The sequence below is a fragment of the Salvelinus namaycush genome, chromosome 41 (assembly GCF_016432855.1).
Source record: "Salvelinus namaycush isolate Seneca chromosome 41, SaNama_1.0, whole genome shotgun sequence".
In the NCBI taxonomy this organism is placed as follows: Eukaryota; Metazoa; Chordata; class Actinopteri; order Salmoniformes; family Salmonidae; genus Salvelinus; species Salvelinus namaycush.
In genome coordinates, this window is record NC_052347.1 from 5,148,032 (window position 1) to 5,159,001 (window position 10,970).

Genomic DNA, 10,970 nt, shown 5'->3' on the forward strand with positions numbered 1-10,970 from the left:
TATATTACGAGGGGACATAAATGCATTATGTGTCAGTCTAGAATTCAGCCAACGTCCGATGGATGATCTAAGGAAAGAGAACACGGCGCTGAAAGGTTCTGTAGACTCTATTCATAGCAAGGTGGAGGTGGTGCAAAGGGAGAACAAACAACTTAAAGAAACCTTGCTTGATGTACAGTGTCGATCAATGCGAGACAATCTAATATTTTCAGGGATACCGGAGAATGACAACAGCAGAGGCTGTGAGGACAAGGTCCGAGACTTTATGTCAACACCATGGGACCATGGGACCACGCAGCCGTCATACCGCTCAGGAAGGAGACGCGTTCTGTCTCCTAGAGATGAACGTACTTTGGTGCAAAAAGTGCAAATCAATCCCACAACAACAGCAAAGGACCTTGTGAAGAGGTCAAGACCTTGTGAGGAAACAGGTACAAAAGTATCTATATCTATAGTAAAACGAGTCCTATATCGACATAACCTGAAAGGCCGCTCAGCAAGGAAGAAGCCACTGCTCCAAAACCGCCATAAAAAAGCCAGACTACGGTTTGCAACTGCACATGGGGACAAAAATCATACTTTTTGGAGAAATGTCCTCTGGTCTGATGAAACAAAAATAGAACTGTTTGGCCATAATGACCATTGTTATGTTAGGAGGAAAAAGGTGGAGGCTTGCAAGCTGAAGAACACCATCCCAACCGTGAAGCACAGGGGTGGCAGCATCGTGTTGTGGGGGTGCTTTTCTGCAGGAGGGACTGGTGCACTTCACAAAATAGATGGCATCATGAGGATAGAAAATTATGTGGATATATTGAAGCAACATCTCAAGACATCAGTCAGGAAGTTAAAGCTTGGTCGCAAATGGGTCTTCAAATGGACAATGACCCCAAGCATACTTTCAATGTTGTGGCAAAATGGCTTAAGGACAACAAAGTCAAGGTATTGGAGTGGCCATCACAAAGCCCTGACCTCAATCCTATAGAAAATTTGTGGGCAGAACTGAAAAAGTGTGTGCGAGCGAGGAGGCCTACAAATGTGACTCAGTTACACCAGCTCTGTCAGGAGGAATGGGCCAAAATTCACCAAACTTATTGTGGGAAGCTTGTGGAAGGCTACCCGAAACATTTGACCCAAGTTGAGCAATTTTAAAAGGCAATGCTACCAAATACTAATTGAGTGTATGTAAACTTCTGACCCACTGGGAATGTGATGAAAGAAATAAAAGCTGAAATAAATCCTTCTCTACTATTATTCTGAGATTTCACATTCTTAAAATAAAGTGGTGATCCTAACTGTCCTAAGACAGGGAATTTTTACCAGGATTAAATGTCAGGAATTGTGAAAAACGGAGTTTAAATGTATTTGGCTAAGGTGTATGTAAACTTCCGACTTCAACTATAGGTAGCCTTCCTAACAAAATACAGGAGGTTTTTAACTTGGTCAACATAAATAATATTCATATTTTGGCTTTGACCGAAACGTATTAAGATTCATCTGTAAATGATGGACAAATTAACATTCAAGGATATAGTCTACTGAGAAGGGACAAGAATAGGAATGGTGGGGGTGTAGCACTGTATATTCAGAATCATATACCTTTTAAGAGAAGGGATGACCTTAATGCATGTCAAATAGAGGCACTATGGGCTCAAGTACATCTGCCTCAACAGGCACCCATATTGGTAGGATGTGTGTATAGACCTCCTAGCTCTAAGGTGTCCTATCTGGATGACTTATGTACTGCGTTTGAGCAGGCCACAGATAGCAACAGAGATGTATTTATCTTGGGTGATTTTAATATAAATTTCAAGAATCATAATCATTCCAATAGAACTAAATTGATGAGATATGCCGAGAACTGTGGTTTGAAACAAATGGTTAATGATACTACTAGATCATCAATTAAGTTGGGTCATCGTTCAGACACATGCATTGATCTGATCTTCTGTAATATACCATTGCAATGCTTAAAAGCCAGATCAATGCCATTGGGCTGGACAGACCATAATATTGTGATCATAACCATGAACACCAAGGTTCCAAAGAAACCCCCAAGGATTGTGGTCAACAGAAATGTTTAAACATTTAATCATGAGCTATTTCAAAATGATTTGGCTGCTGTACCCTGGGAGCTGATTTATCTAGAGGATGATTTAAATCACGCTACAGGATGTTTTATTGATTTGCTCACTGAGGTAATGGACCATCATGCACCAGTAAGAAAGAGTGCTGTTGGGGCTCGTCCATCTCCATGGATTGATGATCAACTGGGTGAGGTTTTTTTCTCTCAAAGAAATATGGCAAAAGCCTTAGCAGTCAAATCTGCACTAGAAATTGATGAACAGAATTATAGAACGTAATTATGCAGTTAAATTGAATCGTAAGAAAAAAAAGTTATTTTACAACAATGCTTTTATTGATTGTAAAAATTATTGTAAAAAGGTATGGAATACAGTTAAGGGCTTACTTGGTACATCTATCTCTTCATGCCCATCTAGTGTGGAGGTTGACGGGAGAATAATAACAAAACCAGTTGATATTGCCAATCATTTTGCAGATTATTTTACAAAGAAAATGTATTTCCTGAGCAATAATGTAAACACACATTCTTCCAAACAAGCTATTGTCCAATGGATTGATGATCATATTATGAGCAACAAGACCTGCTCTTTTAGTCTACAAATGGTGTCAGTAGAAGAGGTGTTAAACCTATTGAAGTCATTACCCAATAGTAAATCTACAGGTTATGATCTTATGGACAAATTTTTGCTTCGCTGTGCTGCTCCCCAGACTGCAGCTCCACTGAAATACATTTTTAATTGGTCACTGGAAAAGGGGACGTTGGCAAATGTATGGAAGCGTGCTAAACTGTGTCCAATCCCGAAAGACAGCAAAGAACCCATTACTCCTGCCAACAGTCAACCAATTAGTCTACTCCCTTCACTCAGTAAGATATTGGAGGGTATGGTGAGTAGACATATATGGGAGTACATGGAAAATAATGATCTGACTACATCCAATCAGCATGCTTATCGCAAAAACCATTCCACTACCACTGCATTGGTTGACATGACCGACCAGTGGCTCAATGCTATGGATAATGGCAGGTTTGTGGGTGTACTATTTTTAGATTTTAGTGCAGCATTTGATTTAGTGGATCAGTAAATAATCTTTAAAAAATGAATGCATTATGGTTTTAAGGAGGTAGCATTGAATTGGGTACAGTCATATCTAACTGACAGGAAACAGTCCACCTATATCAATGGTTAATTTTCTTCCCCTCATGCTTTAAACTGTGGAATACCGCAGGGCAGCTGCCTTGGGCCACTTCTCTATTTAATATATACCAATGACCTTCCTTATGCCTTATCTGAAACTCAAGCTACTATATTTGCAGATGATACTACAATTTATACAGGAAGACAATCGGTCCAACAGGTACAGCAAGCTTTACAAGGAGATTTGGAGAGTATCAGGGAGTGGGTTTGCCAGAACAAACTTGTTTTAAACACCAAAGTATGTTGGTCTGTTCCACTAGGAAAAGTCCAACACAGCATGGGATACAATTAAGTATGGGGGGGGAGTACAAATTGAGGAAGTGGCAGAAACCAAACTACTGTGGGTGCAGCTAGGTGCAGCTAACTGCTTATCATGGTCGTCTCAAATAACTAATCTATGTAAAAAAAAAAAGATATTAAAACAGCATGCATGATCAAAAGGATAGCTAAATATTTACTAGGAAAGATTCTTAAGCAAATAACACAAGCATTAATTGAGAGTCAGGTGAACTACTGTTCTGTGGTCTGGGGAAATGCATCAGCAAGTGACTTTAAGAGGCTGCAGATTGGACAGAACAAAGCAGCAAGGATTGTTTTAAGGTGGAGATATGGTTCTTCTGTTGCAGTCATGCGCAATGCTCTTGGTTGGTCATCAATCAACAAGATAATTGAAAAAAAACATGCTTATTTTATTTCATAATATACACCATTTAAAACAGCCAAACTCTATTCACAATGGTATTCAGTTGGTAAGAGACAGACATTCAGTAAATACTAGGAACAGATTGTCCATAGATTGTGTTATCCAGACACAAAGGGAAATAGGCTAAATAACTTTTTGATTTAGAGCAATAAAGAAATTGAATAATTTAACTGAGCAAACCAGAAACTGTTCGATATATAAATTTAAACAATACTTTAAAACCATTTCAATATAATACATAGGAAAGTTGTGCTGGACTATGGTAGATGAAGAATCAATATATCTTTTTAGACTGAGTATTTATCGGGTCAATATGTTAGTGTATTATGTATGTTTGTAACAGTGTGCTTATATGTGAAAATGTGTTCGTATTATACATTGTATTTTAATGTTTAAGGACTCTTGGAAGATTAGTCCAAATTAGGACTAAAAGAGATCCTAATAAAATCAAATCAAATCTCTGCAGCCCTCCACCAATCAGGCCTTTATGGTAGAGTGGCCAGACAGAAGACACTCCTCAATAAAAGCCACAACAGCCCACTTGGAGTTTGCCAAAAGGCACTTAAAGGACTCTCAGACCGTGAAAAACAATATTCTCTGGTCTGATGAACCAAGATTGAACTCTTTGGCCTAAATGCCAAGTATCACATCTGGAGGAAACCTGGCACCATCCCTATGGTGAAGCATGGTGTTGGCAGCATCAAGCTGTGGGGATGTTTTTCAGCTGCAGGGACTGGGACACTAGTCAGGATCGAGGCAAAGATGAACGGAGCAAAGTACAGAGAGATACTTGATGAAAACCTGCTCCAGAGAGCTCAGGACCTCAGACTGGGGCAAAGGATCACCTTCCAACAGGACAACAACCCTAAGCACACAGCCAAGACAACGCAGGAGTGGCTTCGGGAACAAGTCTCTGAGTGGCCCAGCCAGAGCCCGGACTTGAACATCTCTGGAGAGACCTGAAAATAGCTGTTCAGCGACGCTCCCCATTCAACCTGTCAGAGCTTGAGAGGATCTGCAGAGAAAAACGGGAGAAGCTCCCCAAATACAGGCGTGCCAAGCTTGTAGTGTCATACCCAAGAAGGCTCGACGCTGTGATCGCTGCCAAAGGTGCTTCAACAAAATACTGAGTAAATGGTCTGAATACTTATGTAAATGTTACATTTCAATGTATTTTTTAGTCACCCTCTGAACAGCACACATACACAATCCGTGTCTCAAATTGTCTCAAGTCTTAAAAATCCTTCTTTAATCTGTCTCCTCCCCTTTATCTACACTGATTGACGTGGATTGAACACATTTCTAAAAAACTGTTGTTTTTTTTCATTATGGGGTATTGTGTGTAGATTGATGAGGGGAAAAAAACTATTTCATCCATTTTAGAATAAGGCTGTAACGTAACAAAATGTGGGAAAAGTCAAGGGGTCTGAATACTTTCCGAATGCATTTTACATGCTGTGGGTACACACAGACACACACGCACGCACGCACACGCAGTACAGTGGCTCTTACCTGTTCTGTATGAGGGCGATCACCTGGGAGTACGTTTTCCCCAGGACACTCTCTCCATTCACCTTCACCAGCCGATCCCCTGCACCACACATACATACATATTTAAATCACAGTATGACCAAACACAGCACAGATATTCAGTGATACACTCTGAATTACAAAAGAAAAAGGGAGCAACCCCTCCACCCTCATCACTGACCTTCCTCCCCCACCCAGACACAGGACACCAGCAGAGGGATATCCTGGTGGGTCAGGTCAGGGGAGGGAAGGTCAGGGAGACCCCAGACCCAGACTTCCTGCTGGGGGATGGGTGGGGGATGGCTGAGAGGGGGGTTTGGTAGGCACTGAGGATTTGTGTATGGAAATAAAGAACTATGTGCTTGCAGTAGGTGCTGTGAAGTCGGGAAGGACAAGGTGTCAACCTAGGGGTTTGTCGCGTGTTGACATCCCGGATCATAAGCCTGAGGCAAAATGCTTGGATCTGTTTGTGTGTTTGGCAGGTCGAAGGGATGAGTCATTCGTTATGTGTTAGCGTGTGGATGTGTTTTGGTGGTGCAAGTATGTGTGTGTGTTTGAGACTATGCGTATATATTTATATAGGAGTAATGGTTTAGCTTGGCTGGGCTGCAGGGAGAGGAATGCTGCCCAGCTTCGCCTGCAAGACACAACAGGAAAACGTTTGCTGGGTATTTGTCAGTCTGTGTCATTCTGTTCTGATCAGTATCATTACTAATTTCCTAAGACAATAATGCAACGTTAACGTGTGTGTGTTTTTGCTGAACATGGTCTGGTTAGTATCCTTGTTGAATCATTGGAAGCACCCTCTCATCATCTATGTGTGATCACGTCTGATGCTCTTAAGGTTATTTGCAAATCAGACTGTTCCTGCACACACTCAATCTCCCGTCCCTCTCGTTCTCTCTCAAACAGACATTTTCCTTACCTGTACACAAGCCACCCTGGTGAGCGGGACCTCGCTCTCTCACATTCTTGACAAATATGGTGTCCATTGGCTCCAACCTACTTCTCCCTACATGGAACATGCAGTATGTTACTGTCACTTCATTCTTCAATTGATTAAATAGGACCTGATGATAACTATTAAATAGATCACTGCCCACTGGGCAGAGACGTCAATTCGTCGTCTATTCAATGTTGGTTCAAGGAGGACAACTCTATGCACAGGTCCAAGTGGCTAGAGGGGCGGTGACATCATCAAGAGACCAGAGTCTAGTGGTGATGGTGTAGACTGAGGGAGGTTACTTACCCTTCCCATTCCCGTTCTCCTCGTCCTGTGAAGACAATGAAAAACCACATCAACACCGATATCCAGGCCCATACAGACAATGTTACCCAGGGAACAAAGCGCCATGGCAACCTAAACACCTGTTCACAGAACGTCCACCTCTTTCCAGGAAACCAGAATGACACGGATATTAGGAAGGGTGGAGTTGGGTGAGGAAACAGCCATGACGCCTTAAACTAGTGTACAACAGAAGTGTATCTGTGTGCACCACAGACACTGTGCACGAACAAGAGCCCAGGGGACACTCTGAGCGTTTGGCAGCTTCCATTCACACAAACAACCGCGCGTGCACCCCAGAGGAGGCTGGTGGGAGGAGCTATAGGAGGATGGGCTCATTGTAACGGCTGGAATGGGATAAATGCAACAGAGTCTAACATCTCCTCCTATAGCTCCTCCCAACAGCCTCCTCTGGTGTGCACGTGCGGTTGTTTGTGTGAATGGAAGCTGCCAAACCCTCAGAGTGTCCCCTGAGCTCTCGCTCATGCAGTTTCTGTCTCTCTTCGCAAAAACAATGGCAGTTCAACCATGTAGCTCTTTTTTTACAAGCCGATTAGCATGTGAGGAGTGACTTCACTGGTGCCCCAGCCAGGTCTCTCAGACAAACAGACCTGTTCTGGTTTATGAGCTCCTAACGTTCAGCACACACACAGCAGAGACACTCAGACGGGTTTGACTGTCTGCCGGTGGTGATGTCATACACAGAGCCAAACACGTGTAGTTGTCTGCGTCAGACAGACGAGGGCAGCACCGAGCACACAGTCTGTCTACCATAGGTGCTGTTTGATAGGGTGATAGACTGATGTAGGCGCGCACACACACACTGAGCTGAGTGGACAGTTTGGGGTGAGTGAGGGGCAGGGTGGACTGACCGGCTCCTGCCTGGCTTTAGGCAGAGCTGAGTGGGCTCATTCCTGCCTCCACAGACAATAGTGTGGGTTTATGGCCAGAGAAAGGAGGGCTGCCGCCCCAGAATAAAGCCAGGAGCCAGGGACGCTCCCCAGCTGAGCTGACCACCCCTGTCTGGACACACGCGGGCTTGGGGTGTACTATCCTCATCTCTACATCTCTCTCAGATTCTCTCTCTCCCTGTGGATATAGATGTAGGGTCAGGGACAGCTGCCGTGCATGCACTGATCAGTCTGTTAGGACAATCATCAGGCATGTGTCCATGATGAAGGGAGTCACATCATACAGGTCTTTGATGGGGCCCTAATGAGGGGCGGTCACCCCTGAGGCCCCTTCAGATAGGTTGGGACAGAGGGCTGCGTTCTCTGTGCCACTCGCTGCCCCTCACAGCAGCATGTGACCCTGGGGACAGGACAGGACAGGCAGCAGTGGGCCCATTGTCCGTGGTGGTCCTGGTAGAGGGCATGGTACTGCCGGTCCAGGCTGGGGGTAATGTGAGAGTGGTACCAGGCAGGCCAGGACAACAGAGCCTATTGACACTGAGTGTCTCTCAAATGGCACCCCATTCCCTTTATAGTGCACTACTTTTAACCAGGGCCCATTGGGCTATGGTCTAAAGTAGTACACTATATAGGGAATAGGGTGCCATTTTTTGGACGCACCCACTGTGTCCTGTCCTTACTGCAGCTGCTGGGCTGGGGGCTGAAGGGGGGGTTCATCATAATAGGGCCCTTGTTTCGGCTGGCTGTAAGCCCCCGTCCCCCTCCCCCGTCCCTCTATTTCACATCTGTAGCTCTGTCTTCCCCCACACCTCAGAGAACAAAACAAAAACAACCACCGGGCTGATGCTTTTTCTGAGGAGATTGTTATCTGTGATGCCGAATGGCTGTATAGTTCAGACAGAACATATATTTCAGTAAAACACTGTTGTTGTCCCTGTACTGCTTCTTATAGCAGTGCCCTCCTTTTGGAAAAAGGGAAAACGTGAGCCAAAAGTTACACTGGCAGTGGTAGCTCTGTCTGTCCACCGACGGTACAACAGACTGCTAATGGAACTCTCTCTCTCTCCTTAAATCGGTCATACAGGAAGGAGTATGGAGGTTGTGTATCACCGGAGTTGCATCCCCTTCTGTCCTTCGCTTGTTTATCCATCTCTACTCTAATGACAGGGCTCTTCTTATGGTATCCATCGGTCTTTGTCCCTAATCTGATTAACTCATATGAGTCTACCCCGACACTTTAATTGGCTACGCTTGTTCAGTCCCTGCATTTAATTGGCTATGCTTGGCTTCCCCCCCCCCCCCCCCCATTGTGTCCTGATTCTCTTGACCTTACTGCTCCTGTGTTCGGATCGACCTACGACCTTCCTGCCCTGTGATCTGATTGGTCCCGTCTCACTGCCCCCTACAGCTCCAGTGATCTGATTGACTCCGCCTAACTGCCCGTGTGATATGATTGGCTGAGTCTTAAAGGGATAATCCACCCTAGAAATGAAATGTGACGTGACACTTCATCAAGATACGGTTCTCATCACTGGAGAGGAGAACCTTTCATAATGCTTTTAGAACGGTTACCTGAACACTATGGGCATACTTGTGTAGAACACATCCATCTGTCTATATCGTCACAACAAAGTCTGTATTTTGTTGAAATGTCCTCAAAGTTCACAGTGCACCGTCTGTTTAATATGTTCTCTTCCTTCAACTACCATGGCACAAACCTGTTTTCTCCTCTAGTCTCCCTGCCAGTTGCCATAGCAGCCAGACTCGCACAGCTTTCAGCTAGAAACGCGATCTCTTCCAGGTCGAACATGATGATATTGTAACTCCTAAATAAAGCAACACCTCGCGGCACAACGCCTCTCCCCTATTTGACCGAGATAGTTTGTGTGTATGTATTGATATGTAGGCTACGTGTGCCCCATTTTTAAATTGATGTAGTTCTGTCCTTGAGCTGTTCTTGTCTATTAATGTTCTGTATTATGTCTTGTTTCATGTTTTGTGTGGACCCCAGTTAGAGTAGCTGCTGCTTTCGCAACAGATAACGGGAATCCTAATAAAATGCCAAAATTGATAGTGCAGTTTGTTTCTGGGATTTTACAACTAGCTACTGTAACTACTTCACATGCTGATATTGACTTTGGTATTATGGTATGTAGCAATTTTATCTAGCTAGCTGCCCAGCTAGCCAGCCAGCATTTCTGGAGAGAGCACTGCATTATGGGTTTTGTAGTCGACTTGATCTCTGCAGATTTCGACAAGTATGATTTTTGTGCTTCCTAATTTATTATACATTTTTCTTCACAACATATGTTGCTCATTGATATTAGCGTTATTTAACAATGTAAATCATAGGAATTTGTAGATCTGAGTGGATTATCATTATTAAAGTCCCCTGTTGTTGTGTCCAGTGGTGGTACCTTGAGGCTGGTGTGCAGGGCAGACTCTGGCGGGTAGACGATGAAGTGGCGCAGGGTGAAGCCGAAGCCCTGTGTGTTCTTCTGGAGTAGTAGCGTCCGGGGGCCTTGCCAGCCAACGCCGACCCCCTCTCCTCCAGCACCCATCGCAGGCCGAGGGTTGTCGCCGGCCGAGGAGAGCCCATCTCTCCACCCCTTTGCCTGTTGAACAGAGAGAGAATAAAAACACGTGAGACTCAGGTCATATCCCCAAAACAATCACTTATGTCACCCCTCCAACGGTCAACACTCCATTAGTACTTAACCAGTTCCTCCTTCCACCAAGTATTCCCAGGAAAAAGTTTCAGAACTTTATGGAACTGGCACAAATCCATGCTATACTTGGAGCCATAGCAACAAGAGACAAAGCCCAGAGTGACATCACCATTTAATGGGCTGCTGGTTACTTCATTAGTGACTTCCCCTGCAGGCAGGAATAGGAATGTGTCTGTTTCTGTCCTGGGAGGCTGGCGGACAATGAGTGTGTGTGTGTGTGTGTGTGTGTGTGTGTGTGTGTGTGTGTGTGTGTGTGTGTGTGTATCCATATGTTTTAATGCTAGTAGGGGAGAGGTGAGCACGGCTGGCCCATAGGGCCAGGCAGTCCCCACATGGCACCCAGCACCACAACAATGTCCCATAAACCACTAGGGGGCCCTGGGGGGTTCCGACCGCTGTCAGGAAGAGCCCAAGTCTAGACGGTGTGGAGCAGGGGAGGGGGGGGGGTTATGTCCTGAGCACACTCAGGAATGCTCAGGACGGAACTCTAGACAATTAAGGAATGCCTGTAACCAATCAGGATTGACCTTGGTC

At 44.6% G+C, this 10,970-nt stretch overlaps 1 protein-coding gene across 1 annotated transcript in view; it reads right to left on the reverse strand.

Moving 5' to 3' along the window:
- LOC120033961 (rho GTPase-activating protein 23-like) overlaps positions 1 to 6,785 on the reverse strand; it is a 30,995-nt gene extending 24,210 nt beyond the window's left edge. The window contains exons 1-3 of the mRNA XM_038980359.1: positions 6,761 to 6,785; positions 6,437 to 6,523; positions 5,494 to 5,572 (exon numbers count right to left, since the gene is read on the reverse strand). Coding sequence (XP_038836287.1) covers positions 5,494 to 5,572; positions 6,437 to 6,503 — 146 coding nt within the window. The 5' untranslated portion in view covers positions 6,504 to 6,523; positions 6,761 to 6,785. The remainder of the gene's footprint in view (positions 1 to 5,493; positions 5,573 to 6,436; positions 6,524 to 6,760) is intronic.
- Positions 6,786 to 10,970: the final 4,185 nt, after the last annotated feature.